Source organism: Centropristis striata, chromosome 18 (genome assembly GCF_030273125.1).
Source record: "Centropristis striata isolate RG_2023a ecotype Rhode Island chromosome 18, C.striata_1.0, whole genome shotgun sequence".
In the NCBI taxonomy this organism is placed as follows: domain Eukaryota; kingdom Metazoa; phylum Chordata; class Actinopteri; order Perciformes; family Serranidae; genus Centropristis; species Centropristis striata.
The window spans coordinates 20699209-20718750 of record NC_081534.1 but is presented as its reverse complement, the minus strand read 5'-3'; the positions used below and the strand labels follow the sequence as shown (position 1 = coordinate 20718750).

The 19542-nt window shown below is 38.1% G+C and overlaps 1 protein-coding gene across 2 annotated transcripts in view; it reads right to left on the bottom strand.

Moving 5' to 3' along the window:
• Positions 1-914: 914 nt before the first annotated feature.
• Positions 915-19542, bottom strand: part of epha7 (eph receptor A7) — an 88462-nt gene continuing 69834 nt past the window's right edge. For both annotated transcript variants that reach the window (XM_059355748.1, XM_059355749.1), the window contains exons 9-17: positions 18272-18327; positions 15744-15869; positions 15108-15293; positions 14697-14758; positions 14265-14474; positions 12549-12698; positions 8150-8343; positions 7364-7519; positions 915-5540 (exon numbers count right to left, since the gene is read on the bottom strand). In XM_059355748.1, coding sequence (XP_059211731.1) covers positions 5426-5540; positions 7364-7519; positions 8150-8343; positions 12549-12698; positions 14265-14474; positions 14697-14758; positions 15108-15293; positions 15744-15869; positions 18272-18327 — 1255 coding nt within the window. In that variant the 3' untranslated portion in view covers positions 915-5425. The remainder of the gene's footprint in view (positions 5541-7363; positions 7520-8149; positions 8344-12548; positions 12699-14264; positions 14475-14696; positions 14759-15107; positions 15294-15743; positions 15870-18271; positions 18328-19542) is intronic.

Below are 19542 nucleotides of genomic sequence, written 5' to 3'. Positions count from 1 at the left end.
TTTAAATAAAGGCTGCCTCATTAGATAATGGTAACCTTAAATTCTGTGGCATCAGACGAGACAGCCTCTCTGAATCTCTGAAAAAGAAGCACTGTTCAATCATACAACATGTTATTCCTTAGATCAATCCAATCAGTCTGGTGGAGTTTAACCTGGAAGTCTGACTATAGTGGGGTTTTTTTCTAAAGAAAGGTTAATACATCAAGTAATAACCTCAAGAAAAATGCCCATATGGATCTCAATATTTTAAATCAGAAAAAGGATCTGATACAATGAGCTCCACTCAGTGTATGAACATTAGTTAGGGTGATGTGTGTGAAGGTTCTCAGTCATCCAGGTCATAGTTATCCACAAAAAGGGTTGGATCAAAGGACAACTGGACCTGTTTAACCCTTAATAGGTCACTCATTGAAATACTTGCAAATACCAAATTTCAACCCCAGAGAATATTGGAGGATATTACATACTGCCAGAATGTAAAAAGAAACATACGTAAATAATATTTTGAGAGAAAAGTTTACGAGATTAAAGTGGCAAATCTACGAGAAAAAAATGCGTAGATTTATGAGATTTAAAGTGGTGAATCTGGGAGAAAAAAGTTGCTTTTTTCCCCACTTTTTTCTCATAAATCTGCGATTTTTTTCGCGCAGATTTGCCACTTTAAATCTCTTAAAGCTGCAACTTTTTTTCTTGTAGATTTGCCACTTTAATCTAGTAAATGTGCAACTTTTTTCTCTAAATATTACCTGAAGTTACCAAATATAGTTATTTGCCAGATAAAAGGTTAAAGATTCTTGAACATTAGATCAGGATATCTCATGTTCAAGAATCTTAGTCCAGTTGGCCATTGATTCAACCCATTTTTGTGAAATTAGGATAGTGATTAAAAAAACACTGCAAAGGACACCCAAAACTTCTATAGAGATTGTATTATATTTCCAAAAATATATGTACAGTCTATTACAAAGGTTACAAAGCAAAAAGAATTGTCTATGTAACAAGAATTGTCTAATTAAATGATCTTACAGTTCTGCTGTTGGGGAAAATACTTTTGACCAGTAAATATTCTCAATACTTTCATCACAGAAAAATAAATAATAAATTGACAATTTGTATTACTGTACAACAAACTAAAAGGCAAAATCAAAACAAAGTCAAAGTAAAGATGGAAATCCTATCAGCTGTCTTTGGTCCTAAATGAAAAATTATGTACAACTGAAATCTTGTGGGTGACAATAATTCATCTGCAAGATAGAAAAATATAGTGCATTTTCAATGTATTCAGAGCTCTCTACTGAGTAATATGTGTAAAAAACAATATAAATAAAATGTACAAGTTTTACAATTAGAACATGTACAAAGATTCCCTCAAATCTCGCCTCTCTTTCTGACACAATCAGTGCTGCACTCTTTGGAATTATCCACCACCTTGCCAAAGTGGTGAAACTAATTTCCAACTGTTGAACCACAAGATTTGAAAAATAACTTCATACTCTATCTACTATTCCTGATTCCAACCAACCTTCTACATCAGCAGGTTTTTGTTTTTTGTCTTTTTGAATTTTGTGTTTTTTTTGTGTGTTTTTTTTTTGCTGAAATAGAGCCACAACAAAACTTTTCTTGTCCAGAGTTGAGCAACCTGAAGTTTACAAATGTGGATGAAACAAGCTGAAACAGACAGCAGAGTGGCTGCTGTTGGTGAAGGTTAAAGGTGATTTGGACGTTGAATCGATTGTATCCTGGCCTTAATCTCAATTTGGCTTAAACTGCTGTTTCCCCAGCACAGGAAAAGGGGACAGAGGCATTCTACCCTGGGATGTGAGGGGCCTCTAGGGGCCCGGTTTTAAAATCAGAGCAGGGAGTGGGGGTAAGACAGAGTGCTGCCTGTGAACTGGGGAGTTTGTGCTGACTGAATGACTTTATGCCGGTATTCAATTCAAAGGTCTGGCCAAGGCCCAATTGCTGAGCTCTGCTGTATGGATAAAGGGAGGTGTGTGTGTGACACAGGAGCTCAGAGCTGGTCAGGACTAATTCCTGGTGTCTCCACATAAAGGTGAGTCCCACAGTGAAAATAGATATAAGCATACATCCACACTAAGATAGATCACTCTGAAAACACAATGTATGTGAAAAAAACAATGTGCATCCACAGTAGCTCTTGAGGTAATTTTCATTAAGATCCTTGTCCTCGGCAAGCAGATGGACAATAGTACAAGGGGAAATTGTGTCTTATTTTGGTCAGTGAACAGAACAGTTGTCTAAACAGTGGCACAGACCTCCTAATTTCCGTTTCCATTTATAGTGTTTTCATACAACTCAACACTTAGTAGTCCTCATTTTTTATTTTCTCTCTTTACTTTTAATCGGCACTCCTCTCTCTCTCTTTATGTTGTCAGACAATGGAACAAGAATAAAATTGTGATTTGATTGCATCAAGATTACCTGTTAAAAAAACATCCATTCTTATGCAACTGTGCCAGTGAAATGTAAAACGACAATAATTAGTTGATTAATTAATCAACAGAAAATGTACAACTGACTTAATGTTTAAAACCAAAAATACCAAACATTCATAGGTTCCAACATGAATGTGAATCTTTGCTGGATGTTAGGTAACTGAATATCTCTGAAGACAATTGTCACCTGGGCTTTTAAAAAATATAATGGGCAGTTTTAACTATTTTCTGGAGCAATGGATTAATTGGAAAAATAAAAAGTAATTCATAATGCAAACACTCGTTAGTTGTATCCCAAATATTTTTTTCTTTTTTTAGTGATCACAAAGTTGTCAGGCAAAATAAACTGAATTATTGAGACCACCTGTATTGTGCGATCAGCTCCATTAACTTTTAAAGAGCACAGAGAGGGTTATGCCCAAATTATACTTTCCATATTCCAGAGGTCCCTGAGGTCTGCATGGACCATCTGCATCTAGTCCATAAAGTTAGACTATGCAGACTATGAGTGCAGACAAACGTACATGAATCTTTGCAGCCATGCATGTCAATTGTCCACATACATTTTAAGATTATAGCTATCCCTTTGTAGATGACAGACTTCACTCAATACTGTCTAAGCTTTTAGATTTATCCACCCTGGAGACCCTTTTTTTAAAGGCTTCAAACCTGATTAGTCTGAAACATAGGGCGAAAACGAGGGAGAAAATGATGTTTTCAATTGTAGCTGTAAGCTGTTGCTTAATGTGGATGCAGTTTAAGAAAAAAAAGAGAGAAGGAAGAAAGCTTTTGTCTGTGAGCTCAGTGTTGTTGATTCCTGATGTGGTTATGTTTTTTTTATGCATTCGAGACGAAAACACAAGAAATATCTGTGGCTTTGAAAATATAGTTACAGCAGCAGCAGAAGATATAGTTGTAATATTTTTCCTCTGTGAACACAACTTCTTTTTACATGACATCTGAAAAACTGCATTTTCTTATCAAAGAATACTGCTCTAAAACATACTCAACAAGGAAACTTTCTCCTTTTTTTGTATTTGAAGTGGAGACAGATGGCACCGAATAGGTTGATTGGCTTTTAGCACATCTACTGCAAAGCCCCCTCGCCTCTGTTCTCCATACAAAGCCGTATGGAAGAAAAGAGGAGCAATCTTAGGAGACACTTTAATGCATGTTCCGTCACATCTACGCCTGTGAGGGATGAGTGGCAGAGAAGCATGAATAAACAAGGGAGCTGCATGGCTGCCTACAGAGATGGGACGGTGGGATTTAGCAGCACGATCTGAGTCTGACTCAAGTTCCACGGTTTGTTCCTGCATTTTCGGACCCAAACTCTGAAGGAGCTCTTTGATTTCTGGATGGTGTGTTAATGTCGGAAGATGATGTCAGCATTGCTAGTTGGCACCTGCCTAATGTTTCGAATGGTGACTCTTTCATCTCTACAACCTCCTTTCCATATTTCCATGCCATGTTAGATTTCCATCAAGCATTTAGCATGTCATAGTGGCAAAATATGACATGTTTATTTCATTTGATGACTTGGCACGGCAGTTTTCTGAACACTTCTCAAACCATTTGTAGGTCAAAATGGTACATGCCTTTTCTTTCTGGTGGTGGCTGAATTTTTCCAAAGAGTTTGTCTCATCACAGCACCCACATGCGATAAAACCTAGCACCTTAAAAATCTCAGCTGAGGACTGTTTCTACCTGGTAATTATTGCTCTGTTTAGTCCGTCTCTTCTTTGCTGACTGTGTCACTCGTGGCATTAAACCCTGTCCATGCACTTGATTTCACCAGTTCAAGTTCCAGATAAAAAGACATCACACTACAAGGAAAAAAAAAGGAGCTTATCCAGCCCAAGCATTGCCATTGAAGTGCCTCAAATAGTGGCAATACTTACTCTAACACATTTTAAGGCAGTATTTAGTCTACACCGTTCTTGGTTCCACCTTCAAAATTGTATTTGCAGCAGAACAATGTACCAAAACAAACACTGTGTGCAACATTTTAGCAAAGTGATGGCAAAACAATTTGCGGTAGCAAATCTTCCAACAGTGCTGCAACATTTTACTCAATAACCAACTTATTGTTCTGAGTTTCCTGTAGTTAACACTAAGACAAAGGATATTGCTACTCTGATATAAAGTCTGTTGATTCGAAGAACAATTGACCTCTTGCGTCTCTTCAGTGTTGCACTTTTCAGAAAATTCCTTAATAAAAAAAAAGTTTGAAACCACGTCAAAAATCCACTCCTGTAGGCTGAAAACAAGCATGTGAGGATACCATTTTCACTTCAACAGCACAAGAAGGAAAACACAAGTCACTGCAAACAGTTCAAACAGTCCAGCATGGGTCAGCACAAAATGTACCTTTGAATCTGCACCTAAAAAGTTCCCTCTGTGTTTGGATAAAAGAGAGTTTACCCTGTTGTCAAGTCCAAGTAGAAGAAAATAAGACTGCTGCATGGGCCACACCATGTCACTGTGGCATACAGAAAGAAAGTGAACAAATAAGAAAAAAAAGGAACAAGTGAAACCACCGCAGCTAGACAAGTTGCTTTTCATTGTTGTTGTTTAAAGGAAAGCTACAGCCATTAGCATTGAAATCATTCATTTAGTTAAAGAAACAGAGGCGTCAAACTTCTTTCCGATGCGCCATTTGATATGTGATTGAGTTTATAAGCGCTTCTAAAAAAGTAATACAAAAGAAAAAATCTCGTCCAGGTAGTTTCTTTTTTTGTTGCTGTTCTTTTTTTTGCCCTTTTCCTCTCTTTAGTGCCCTTTGAAGAGACGGACCACAATCCTTCACTGAGGAACAAAGGAATGATTTCACTCCAGACACTGCCGGAAGAGTCAGACATAACAGACGTCCGTTTACTTTGACGATTATCCCGGTTATGTCCCAGGCACTGCTCCAGATAAGTTCTGTTTTTGTTTTTGCCCTGTCCAATGTGGCCTGTCACAGTTCGTCACACCTGGACACCGGTGCCGTGGAGATGCAGCATCTGGGCTCTCATAGTCTGTATGCTGCTCATGATCTTTTTCTGATGGCCCACCAGTGTGATCCCCAAGCTCATCACGTCCCTGGAAGAGAGGACAACACATCAATCAATGCACCGGACCACAGTAAGGGGCAAAACAAGTGCGATTTACAGCCTCAGCTTTTTCATTATTGTGAGTAAAGGGTACAAAAAAGGCAGCGAAACACAGCAGGCTTGTTTATGGATCTCAATAATCCCTTTCAAGGATGATGTAGCAAAAAACATGATCTGAAGTTTCACTTTTTTTCTTGGGGAGAGTGTTTGGAAAGTTTATTTGAACCCTTGAGTATTTTATGGGGACGTGGAGACCAATATTGACATCTGATGTTCATCGGAAGTTCAAAGTTATAACTCAAGGACAAGCCACAGTCTGGGCTCATGCTTGTATTCAGCTGCTCTCAACTCATAAGAGGGCAATAAACAGCAAAGAGTTCAAACAAGACCTAGACGATGATTTGTGTTTTAAATGAAACAGAACATCAAACTTCCTGTGGGATTCTCGATCATTTATAAAGCTTAAGTAATGCAAAACCAGGCGGCAACCTCCGGGTCTGAGCAGGGAGGCAAACCAGGAAGTGCCTTCAGCCTGCTTTCTACCGAAAATTCCAACGGGGGGCGCTTACGGTGGTTGCAGAAGCATTTTGGTCCTATCTATCAAAATACAAAATGAGTCAACTTCTACCTTGATTTATTACCTTACAAAGAAAATTCATTAGAACATTATGGTCTCACTCTTTAGTGAAAAATGTTCTTCAAGACAATATGATGGTAATTGTGTAAATAATGGTCCCATTTAGAAGAAAAATGATTTGGGGCGTGGCTACCTTTGATTGACAGGTCACTAACAAGGCAAGCCGTCATAAGAAGAGAAGAAAAGCAATGCGTATCCATGGCAACGTGTACTTTAAAATAGCTGTGAACTTTTTTGTCATTGACCGTGTTTTTGTCTCATAACTTTGACCCTTTCACACTGTATTTTAACTTAATGACAGTTTATCTGAACATTTTTTTCATTTAAAAATGTCTTGTTCAGCATTTGGTTGTACTAATAGAAACTCCAAGGAGCTGTTTATTTTTTCATTAAGTATTGTTCATTTAGTTTTTGTTTTTTTGCTAGCCAAAATAAACATCCCAGTTAATGTTCCAGTTGTGGGTGTACAAAGTAAATTTGACTTAAGTAGAACAATTGAGGCTATAAATAATTTCCCCAGCTGTTCCTCTGTGTTATGTTAAGCTTAAAATTACTCAATAACTCGATTCTTTTTAGTCGATGTTTACATTAAAATCCCCTAGAAGCCCTAAATATAAAGCATCTGTGAGGGTTTCATTCATCAAAGGCAGCTTATTATTCAATGAAACCAACTGCTAACTAGAAAAGAAAACACATTTTTAGTGTATGAAAAAGTTTTTTCCGATAGTTGACTCTAACGTTAAACTGAAGCAATAAGAGCCGTGGAATGCACATTTAACAGAATGTATCTAGAAAACAGATAGGTATGGACAAAGTGTTGAGTCTGCATCAACAACTAATTAAAACAGGAACAAATCAATGACCAGGGAGGCAACATATGTATACAGTAGGTGAAAATTATAGTTATAAATCAGGGGAAAATAAAGGCCTGCTTATCCCTGTAATTTGGGTAAATAAAGGCCCAGGCTGGTATTTAAAAGTTCATGGTAAATGACAGAAACTTAGAAACCTCGTGGGAGGGCAGGCTACCAAAACTCCTGCCTGATGCAAAAGGGAAAAAAGTGCTCAAGTTGGGAGAGGAGGAAGTAAAGTGCAGGTGAGATCGCAGTCTAAATGTGGCTGGAATTTATGTTCTCTACTGATGCTTAACACTCTAGGGCTTCATATCTACTTACTCGATTGACATCCTGGCCACAGATTCCAGGGAACTGTAGCCAGCTGCTGTGAAGTTGTCTCTGTATCGCTCCATCTTGATGGCTTCCAGCCACTCTCCCACTGAGCGGAAAGCGGTGAAGTCTGGTGTGCTCTGATCTAACAGTGGACTAATTGGTCTGCGGGATGAGCACAGAATGATGTTTATTTCTTATGTGAAAAGGAAACATTCTGCTAAAAACACAATCAAGCAGGAGCAGAGACAAAGCGACGACCAAAGGCATCCAGCGGTGCAGTAAATTGTGAGAAGGGAAAAAAATTGGCTGATCAGAGGCTTCAATCAATACGAAATTCACAAACAAGTGCAGCATGTCAGCTTTCTGCTTCCAAGAAAATGTTTTTTTTTTCTTTTTGATCTGAAAACATTCACCACATACAGTCTCCATATAATAAAGTGGCTTTTAACTAGCTATAACCTCTCTATCTCACCTCAGCATAAGTATGTTCTGACTGCAAATAGAATTCTTCTGACAAACGTCAGAGTGAGTTCTGGAGTTCCCACTGCACTTTAAAGTACAGGGAACTCATTACAGAGATTGATTTAAAAGCCCTGCTATTGACCATAAAGCCATGGAAGCTGCTTTGGGTTATCGATCCTCTGGGATTTATCTTTCATCTGTGAACTACAGAGGCTAAATCATCCACTGGACACTTTGGATCATCCACTAATGCACTAAAATAAAAGTTCAAGTTCTTTATTGTATGAAGCCACACTTTAAAATGATTCATTTGGGGTTTTATTTCATCACCTTGTACATGTTCCCACTGGGGTTTTCAATGTGTTAGGGTTGCGGATCATCTTGTCAAGGATGCCGACTATCTGATCGAATTTGGGACGTTCGGCTCTGTCTTTCTGCCAGCAGTCCAGCATTAGCTGATGCAGGCCAGGTGGACAGTCCATTGGTGCTGGAAGACGGTAGCCCTCCTCTATAGCCTTTATGACCTGGAGAATACAAAACAGATGGAGTCATTATTATCAGCATTTAACACCATCCAAACCCAAAAACCTTTAGTATCACCTTAACTCTATCCCCAGTTCCCTGACCCATAGTCTTTAGCACTAATTTATGTGTGTGTGTGTGTGTGTGTGTGTGTGTGTCTGTGTGTTCTTGTAGACCCACATAGTGAGGACCGGAACACGTTTTTTAACCAACAGAGTGAGGACATTTTTGCTAAGTGAGGACATTTCAGCTGGTCCTTACTATTTTAAAGGCTTGTTTAAGAGTTCAGACTTTGGGGTTAAGGTTACAATTAGGTTTATGTTGGGGTTAGGGTTGGGCATTTATTTGTGATGGTGAAGGGTTAGGTTCAGGGTTAGGGTAAGGGGTTAGGGAATGCACTATTCCAATGATGGACCTCACAAAGATAGAAGTACAAGGATTTGTGTGTGTGTGTGTGTGTGTGTGTGTGTGTGTGTGTGTGTGTATGTGAATTGTGGACTTTAAACTTGGCTGTTTGCTTGGCTTTTTGTTCTTTAAAAAATAACACACCATGCCCCTACATTTTAGGAGTAAAGTTAGTTAACAAAATGTTTCAGTAATTCAAACATATAAGAGCCAAAATTAAGGATGTGAGATGTACTACTGTACATAAATTCCCTTTCATTTGATGGTCATGTTAAAAAGGTTGTGTGGTGTATTGATATCACGCATATCACCAGAATCAGACCTTTCCTGAAAAGGCGTTTGCTTTTATTTTGCTTTGGCTTGATAATTGTTGCTCTCCTCTCACTGGGCTCAGTCGGAACACAACCTCCTGCCTTCAGTTATTGCTGAACACTGCAGCTAGGCTTTTATGTCTGTAAGGGCTGGCCACAAGTTTTAGAATCTATTTCAAAATTTGTCTAATTTGGCTTACTGACAACAGTGTAACCTTGACCTTTAAGGTTAAGTTATATGCACAGTGCAAACTAAATTGTGAGTATAATTTCCCACTTTGTTCACGTGTGTAAACAAAAGGCTCTATTTATACAGATCTGATAAATAATAGAAAAGTCCTTTCCACAGAGCCTTTAATCCTAATCTTTTGTCACTCTGCATCATGCATGCAGTTTAGCACAGAGTTCATTAAAAGTCCGTGCTGTGAGAACAGTTGCAGCGGGCACTTTGATTTGAGCCCCTAGCTCCCCTTCCTTTATTGTGTGGATAAGGAGCTGCGTATGTTTCTGCATATATTCATCAGTTATTTCTGTCAGGATCGCTCAGACAAGCATGAGTCATGGAGGGAAAAGGTGTCAAAACACTGAAACTGTTGGGGAAAAAAATGCAAATTACGTTCTTCCTGCATCCCCGGAGGATGTTTTCTGACATCTTGACAAAGTGCAAAAATTTCTGACATTGATGTCTGTCAAGTAGGAGAGCGTCAAAACACCACATACGCCACTTAAATGCCCGGCCATCTTGTTTAGCATTTCTAACCTCTGATTGTTCAATCAGCATGCCTCTGCTTTGGAGCGCTGGAGAATCTTAATAATGTTTAGGCCTGATGCTGTGGGTGCTAAACACCAGGCACCATATAGAAATCCTAAGGCCTGAACTAACTCGCCATCTACCATCAATCAAAATGTGCCAAGTGTCCGACAATAGGGAACAACATCAAGTGGTCTGGCGCAGTTGGACTCCCTCAGTGGGAGCTGGCAGGGAAGCAGGCAATGGCACTCAGAGAACTGCGGGTGAGTCAATCATTACAGCAATTTGTGACATTTGTAAAAAAGAAGTTTTAAAAAATTAATGTGTTCCTTGAGGGAGAAAAGTCTGGCCGATGTCAGGAACTTTTATAATCTTGATGGTAAGGCACCTTAAAGATACATTCTCTGATGTAGTTACAGAACATAATAGAACCTCAAAAATCTCAAACTTCCCTTTCCAGCTCTTGTGCACCAGCACACTGCAAAAAAGCCAACTTGTATTTTTTGGCCTAGAACAGTGATTTAAGAAATTTAAATTATTGATATTTAGGGCAATTATGTAAGTTAGCACAACAAAGGAAGCCAGTTGTCTGCTCAAAAACAAGATTGTGAGTTGTTGTTACTTATATCTTTAAGTTGGGGTTCACAACAAGGGACAATAGTTCTGCTAACTCTTATTTTTTTGTTGTGAAATGCGGGAAAGCCAACTTTCCAAACTGGCAATGCACTTGAAGTCTCATTGTGGCTGTGCTGCCTCCAGCTAGAGTCCACACATGTAAACAACCCTTATCATGTTTCAACTTACAGTTGAGTTGACAAAAATTCAGATTCAGAATTCAGAGTTGAGCAAACTCAAAAGCAAAACTTAAAATATTTAGTTTAATTGTCCAACTTAAAATGTTATCGAAGTTTGTTGCCTTGAAATTTTGAGTTCACCCAACTTTTCTTTTTTTGCAGTGCAGTCAGATGGGAAAAGATTCTGGGACTTTGGGGCTGTGTGTCTTTTTTTCCATTGTTAAGAGCTGTATTGCTGGAACTAAAATACCTTGTTTTGATTGTTGTGCTTGACTGAGGTTTGACTTCATGTAATTTAGGTCACTCCTATTTAATTAATACTTATTACTGCATTACTTTTGATACAGCTACATCACGATGACTCATGTTAAGGATTTGTAAATAAGTAACACAAATCTTGCTATTTTATGTACAACAGGAGAGATGTAAACTGATTCCCTCTCCTGCAGAAATTTAGTGTACTGGGACATTTATATGTTTCACTGAAGGGTGTCAAAACACCTCTAAAAGGAATAATAACATAGATTTAAAAAGATATTATCAAAATCAAAGCAGTAGAAGCAAATATATCACATTGCAACTCATAACATATTTTCATTAGAGCCTCCAGGAGTGATCTTTTGAACACAGCATGGCATCAATATGTCATCTTCTGGGCTATTTTCTTAGCTGCAGTCACATAATGGACATTATGAGACTCTTCATCGGTTGAGTAGTACTAACCATAAAAAATAAAATTTAAAATCTGAGCATATCTTTGTCTTTAATTCTTGGACTTCTATGTCTAAAACAAAGCAACAAGTGCAAATAGCAAAATATGCATGTGTTGCTTTCTGTGTAATTGGTTCAACACTGCTACTCACACTGATTTGCATTACCATAAGTAATTATAAAACTTTTCAAGGCATTTGAATCAAAAGCATTCTGCATGACAAGCATTTTTACTCCTTTTATTTATGTTAATACCAGCATCAAATCCATGTTCTCAGAGCTTCATTTTTATGCGTGTCCCATTTCAGGAACGTTTCTTCTTCAAATGGATTCAGACTGTATGATTATAGCAAGACTTCTTGAACTAATTAAACCCAAGGTTACAGTCCCTGCCGAGCTGTTCTCATGAGGGTCCTGCAAGAAAGCCTCAAAGAAGAAACACAAATTGGGATTTTTTTCTGTGATTTTGTATGTTTTAGTGGGATAACTTCATTAGTGATAATTAGGAATTAATCCGCAGAAAATCCCTGCCTCCTCTCAGATGTTGGTTGCTCTCCCAGACTGGAGATAAAGCAAAACCTCCACTGTAATAATGCCCTTTAACAATCACTTGTTATTTATGAGCAATACATAATTTATGATAAAAAAAAACAACTTTTAGTTTTACATTTTAGTTATCCAGTTATCCAACTCAAGGCGACACCTTAAACGTACTTATCGTTTATTTATTTTTGTTCGGCATGTACGGCATTAGTGCAGTGCCCCTCTGAGTATGTTTGTGCTTTTTTTTTAAACTAAAAATGATAAAATACATTTATGAGGTAGTCTATCAGCACAGTGACAAACATGTTTTAGTTACTTTGGTAACGCTTTATATAAAGGTCCTTGTAATAACCATTAATAAACAAGTAATAAGCATCTTGTAAGTCCTTACAAGATGCTTATTAACATCATTGTGTGTTTATAAGCTTATATAAGAGTTAATAATGGCATTACAAACACCCATGACCCACCCATTATGTCTTTGCCATGCCTTTATTAATCTTATTTTGTTTGCTTATTGATATTAAAATATACTTTATTGCTCATCTATTATAAGTTAACTATAAGTTAACTATGCTTTTTACAACTACCAGATCTAAAGCGAGAACAATGCCTTATTACTTGTTGATTAATGGTTATTAAGGACCTTATTATAAAGCGTTACCGTTACTTTATATCAGATAGTAACTTACATCTTGATTGGACATATCCCAGTAGGGCCGTTCTCCATAGGACATGACCTCCCACATGACAATGCCATAACTCCACACGTCACTTGCAGAGGTGAATTTACGATACTGTATGGCTTCTGGCGCAGTCCATCGGACAGGTATTTTGCCGCCCTGTGAAGTAAAATGCAGGTCAGTGGCTGCAGTAAAGATCAAAATCATTAAATCCTGCATCTTCCCCTAAAACATCAATTACAGAGAGTTTTACAATTTCAAGCAGGGTCAACACACAAAGAAATAACTTTCCTGCAAACTGCAGCAACAATGCAACAATTGCAAAGAGTAACACTGAGAAAAACTGCTTTAAAGTTTTTTAATGTGGCCAGCAAAATGGGTTATAGGTAGGTTAGTGATATAAGACTTATTTCTACATGTATTGATGATGAAATTTTTATGTTCAACAATCATGACGATTTATTTAACCTTTAACCAAAAAATGTAGTTACTGCACTCTGGTTTTGCATCGCTGTAAAAGGTTCTAATAGTAATGCAAAACCAGAGTGCGGTAACTACAATGTTGTTGTCTTCTTTCAGCTTTTATATTTTGTTTTCAGTGAATAAACATTTTCAAATTGATTTTCTTATAAGTGTATTAAAGTGTTTAACAACTCTCTCTATTCAAATATGTGTGTATTGTAGACTTATTATCAAGTAATGTTATATTTTCGTCTTAATATAATTATATCTTACTTTTTTATTTAATCACTATCTAGGTAATAATTTCTCTATCAAATAAACTCATAATTTCTATTATTCTTGTCTTCGCTATTCAACACAATGAAGAAATAAAAAGCTACACTGTATCAGACCGTCCGCTTTGGTTTTATGTTTAAATTCGTCCAAAGCAAACCGTGGTAAGTGCAATTACTGCAGTCTGCATTGGTTTTGAGTTGGATTTTGTAGTAACTGCAAATTTTGATATCATTATTTCTCTGTAATAAAGCAAAATTGAAACCTAAAACTTTGTCACAAGATAAAACAGACGTCAAGGAGTTCATTTTTAGTTATAACTCAATTTCGACCAAAATTGTAGTTATTGTATTTAGGCTTTGCAGGGCAGAATACTGTCACCACTTTTTTTATAAGGCATTATTTGTGGGATTACAAGATTCTTAGATAAGATAATTATTAATAAATGACTTACTAACATTATTACTTATCTATAAGAACACCCCATTGGTTGGTTTTGCTGAAAGGACGACACGCTATTGCAGAGCATTTGTGTGTGTGTGTAAAAGTTAAATTATGTACTTTTAATTGTAAATAAACAGTTTATTATATTTTTATATTATACATTTGTAATTTTAAGCTTCACCAAGGTCCATGACCCAAATGTCGCATTTATAAAAACAAAACTCTGTACTGCATACATGATAACCACGCAAAATGATTTCCTAGTCTATCAACCCCAAAGTTCATACTATCAATGGCTCATTACTAATCTATAAAGCATTGGTAAATGATTAATGATTCACAAAAAAGGCCTTTGCTACACCTTATGAACCCTCTAAACTGTCAGAAAGTTGTACAGAAACATAGCTTGTTTGGCATATTAAAATGGTGCAGACTAGTTGGGCGTGTACCGGTACTTCTGCTCTATTTTCATGCACCGGCTGTGACTTGATTAGAGGATTCAGACTGGGCTCTGGGTAGAGAGAGCAAGCACTTTAATTGACTCACAGTTGTTGTGTAGACAGCCTCGGGATCGTCGTCTATCACCCTTGACAGGCCGAAGTCAGACACTTTACATACAAGATTGCTGTTGACAAGGATGTTTCGTGCGGCTAGATCTCGATGGACGTATCCCATATCAGAGAGATATCTCATTCCTGCTGCTATGCCCCGCAGCATTCCCACCAACTGGATGACTGTGAACTGACCATCGTGTTTCTGCACGGCACAGAGAAACACAGGCAGGTCAGCCATCTTCACTGACCATGAGGGAAATGTAGGTCACAGCACTGCAGCAGCTCTAGCACAAGATTTATGATATTTATGCGATGTACAGATCCTACTGCAGACTGCCTGCTCTCTGGAACACTTCTTAGCAAATGCAAAGGAAAGTCAAAAAAGATACTGCTTTGCTTCCTGCACTTCGAAGGTGATACTCACCCTGAGGAAACCATCTAATGAGCCGTTCTCCATGTACTCGATGACAATCATCACTGGTTTTCCTAAAGAACAAAGACACGGACAAAAAAAAAAGATGATTAATTTATACCTGGATGTGTTTGCCTACAAAATACTTCACAATAAGGAACTATGTAGAAACTGTTTTCAAGTTATTTTTAGCTGCGTGTTTCATTGGCTTTTAATTAAAAGTTACCATCTGCTCCTTTTATTACAGTGTCTAAATGAGAAAATGTTAAACAAGAACTGTGGCTAATTTAATCAGATATAATGTCACTCTAACTACGTTACTTTTACCTCCCAAAGCTAAATATACTTTGATGAAACCAATCTCGCAGGATTTTTTAATGGCGTCAAACTTTATATTTTAATTTCACCTTCAGGTGTGATTACCTCTCGTCACGACTCCCTCCAGATGGACCACATTAGGATGGTCAAACTGTCCCATAATGCTGGCCTCGCACAGGAAGTCCCGCCTTTGTTTCTCCGTGTAGCCCACTTTTAATGTCTTTATTGCGACCGACACATCCCGTTTTCCAGGCAGCTTTAGCCGGCCGCTGCACACCTCCCCAAACTCTCCTGTGTTGGATGAATCCATTCATGAGTGAGGTGTTGGGGGATTTAAAAAAAAAAAAAATCAAGCACTACACAATGACAAATTTATTAGTGTATTTTGAGAGAAAGCAGCTGTGCAGGGGTGGAATACAAATTGGAGTGCGACATCTTGTTATACTCAGGGGAGTGAAACCAAGACCTATAATAAGACATGCTAGAGATGCATAGATACTGTCATTGACCGCCTCTGTAAAAACCATGTGGCAGCAATTTCTCAGCTGCGGGAATCTCTGTGACTGCCTCCACCAGACACAGCCACACATTAATTGCAATGAACTTTCTCCCCTCTTTTCAATTGCACTATCAATATACAATGCATAAAGCTGTGTCAAGGTGTAAATATTTGGCTGTCAGTGTGATATATGAGCGCACGCCGTCACTAAACAAGAACTGAGAGAATCAGGATGGGCTCACCTGCTCCAATAACCCGCTCAATTTTAATGCAGGACGCGTCCAGCTCCTTGGCAAATTGATGGACAGCCCTGTTTGGGTCCTCGTAGGTTTCAGGGTCAATGTAGGTTTTGGTGCCTGGAAATTTGACTGTAGAAAGGTAAGAGGATTACTGTTATGATTAAATATGCACGCTACGCACCAGCGGGCACTTGACAGGCAAACGATTACTAAGACCAGTGATTCAGAGGGAATTGCTGAACAGTCAGCGTCTGGTGTCAAAGGGGTTTTCACACAAGAAAATTCATCACAAACGGGAAGCAAAGATTTGAGTAACCTGTGTGTGGTGCTTTTATGAGGCTGGCAGTTACCTTTCACCTCCCTGCAGCTGAGACTACCTCACTGAAGAATAATCTGTCTCACTGACAGTGTGCACTTATCACGCCTGGTGGTTTATTGACACATGATATCACTGTAGGGATGAGGGGATTTGTTCCCACAAATTTTGAAAATCCAACAGTGGGTAGACATTTTTTCTTTAGAAGCAAAGAAAGGCTGTAATAATTTCAATTTCACAAACAGCTACAACCTTCATTGTTTAACCACCTCTAAATACTTCGCTTCACTATTTGGATTTATGTGGTTTACATTTTCAGAAGGTAATTTCAAGTTTCGCAAGTACTTGATGTTTTAGTAAGGATTCAGAGATTAAATCATTGAGTCACTCAACTTTCTTAGGTCATATGACTGACAGTGTGATCACTTGTGTGATTTGATTGCTTGGTTTTGCATTAATGTTCAAGTGTAAATTATTTATTTAGAATTTTACGGATATTCTTTATTGACTTTGTGTACATTTTCTGCTTCAAAATTGACTGAATTGAGCAAATTGAATGAGTTTGTATCTAAATTAACCCCCCAAAAAATATATAATAATAAAAATATAAATTCATACCATATACATTGAGACAGATAATGAGTAATATATCCCAACGCGATGAATAACTTTCAACATTAATAATACAGCGATGTGAATACAGTTCAGTATTTGGTCGTAAGAATCAAATTGTAAGTCCAGTTTTGTTTTTTGGCAGACTACTCAGGGCTAAAAAGGTTTTCAAAAAATGTATTTTGATTTAATAAAAATAACAATATGTAATATTAGTTTAAAAGTAAGGTACTATTGAACATAGAAACAAAAGTTAAAGTAGAAAGGGAGACTGCTCCAATATATATATTTTTCCCAGTAACACTGATATGAGAAGACTTCATGAATATCCATGAAGTGAGAGTGGAAGCAGTTTGTAAAACAATAAGGAAAACAAACAAGGTCAGAATAAGGCCAAAGATGGGGTAGGGGGTTAACATTTTGCACAAATTAACAGCAAATTACGGCATTATGCTCTATTACATGAACACACCACTCATGGGTACGATTACACTATGCATTTTAAATTTCACTGATAACAATATCACCTGTCAACTTTAAAATTTAATGAGCTACTAAAGCCATAATACACTGGATAAACGCTGGACCAACAGCTCATCCAGCTGGAGACACACTTATTCTCTGTATGGAGGAAAGGCAATGTGGCCGATCCAACAGCGTAAATACAACAAATGCATTGTGCTCCAGTGAGGGGAAGCCGGCAGCTGAGATTTCCCTCCACTTGCTCCCATAATTGCTTCGTCCATCCGAGATGTCAGCGCATCTGATAGGAGATGTCTTATCACGACTTCCTTGCTGCTACATGGCAGACAAATTGGGTCTACATGTTGAATTTGCGCTATCTAGCTTCTGTCGCCCTGGCAGCCTCTCGTCATTTGATATTGCATGGCGGATCGCTCCATTAAGCCCGACACTAGCCTTGTTTGTGTTTTCTTCCAGTTTTTTTCTTCGGTAGGTGGGACCTGTGAGCTGCTGAGGTGGATCTGTCAGATACTTAGCAGTAGTCAACCGGGTCTCACAGGCACTGCCTCTGCTTTAGCCGTACACTTTGTGACACCCCTGACCCTTTGTTTCCAAATCAGCAGTTTGCCTACAGCGTGGATCATTACAGCTCCACTTGGGAAAGCTGTCTGCAGCTGGATCTCCAGGGGCATCATTAGGGTTGGTGTATCAGTGTTAAAAAAAAACCCTCTCACTGATAGAGGGCGCCTAGCAGCAGCCCCTTCGACAGAGCAAACTGTGTGTGCAAAACTCCGTCGCTTACTAAAATCGTCTGAGTTACGGCTTTAACGCTTTCTTAGAGAGCACTCCTTCCTCACGGGCCAACCTCTACTCCCTCCCTGACAGCTGTCACATTCATGCATTTGTGGTTTCCTAACTTCTTCATCTCCACAGACTAAATCTAGCCAATCAGCAGCAGATGTTACCCTGATTGTTCCCGGCTCAAATCAAATGAACTGGGATCAAACAGTCATGCCTGTGGGTGCTAATGCATTTTAAGGCACTCTTCCTGTTCAGTATTCAGTGATTGAGATGTTTCTTGCCTATGTACATATACATATACTTTTCATGTGTGTAAGGGTTGATGAATGCAGGCACTCACACTGGAAGTAGAGCTCCTCGTCTCCCTCCTGATCAGCTTTGCTATACCCGCAGTGTCTGCACGGGGGGAGAGGAAGAGAGTGGCAGAATCAACTGATTGTGCAGAGGAAATAAATGCCCTAAATTACAAGAATTTTAATGCGACAACTAATGCTGTGCATGACAAATCTCCTAAGGAACTCAATGCTAAAGGAAATGTGAACCCAACAGCCTAGAGGCTGGAAAACTGGCTGGAGTATCTACTCATGTAATATATCAAATAATACATGCACTGTAAAGGACTCTTCAACATGTCTTGTAAAATGAATTTGTAATTTTAACATGATTGAGGTTTCTTCAAGCAGGTGTTTTGCTGCACAAAGTCTGTCTTGGAGCACAAACTGAAAATATTATTACATGGGAGCTGAAATAAGCGTTAAGTGATGGACATGTCTCCACTGTTACTTCTGACCACTAGACGTCTAAGAACATTGCCTTTCTGTGCCGGTCTTGTCACTACATATAAAGTTATTTAGAACCATGTTGGGCTCAGAAAAAAAAATAGCAACTGCGACAAGATTTAAAAAAAATAGTCTGCTCATATTTTCTATCAATAAACATGTGCTGATAGTAATGTAGATGCTCAACCAGTTTTAGTTAAAAAAAAAAAAAACAAGAAAACAACACATAATAAATAATGAATAAATTCTGTCACTCAAATGGTTTTATTGTGTCCATTGTTCCTAAAGTAAAGTCCGGGCAGAGGCTTATTATTGCAATACAAAAGAACAAAAAAAAAAATATTTTTTTTTCAATACCAAATTTTCTATAATTAAAACATATGGCCATAGCATAAACCTAGAGTGGCACTAGGTTTACTAAGAGGGTTTCAATGTTGAGGAACACTGAGGGCATCGCTAAAAGAAAACACGGCAACAGGAACTTGTGTATGTGTTTCAGTTCTGATTGCATCCCCTGGGTTCTTGGGTGATGCAAACAGGAAGTATGTTACTATACTTAGATTGTGTTTGTACTAAAGTAAAGGTTTAATTGTGATGAGTGTAATGTTATAAAGTTAATCTTTTTTTTTTTTTTTTTTTTTACATGTCTTCTTGTCAGATTTATAGATTATCTAGATTATCTTCAGCTGGCATCTGAGATACCGTGTTCAATGGAAAGTGAATGTCACACTGCTACCAGTGGATTGTGTATGACACTGGCTTGACTAACATATGGAGAATAAGGGGTACATTTTTGACTCAAAAATGGTGCCAGAGAAGGCTAATTCTGATG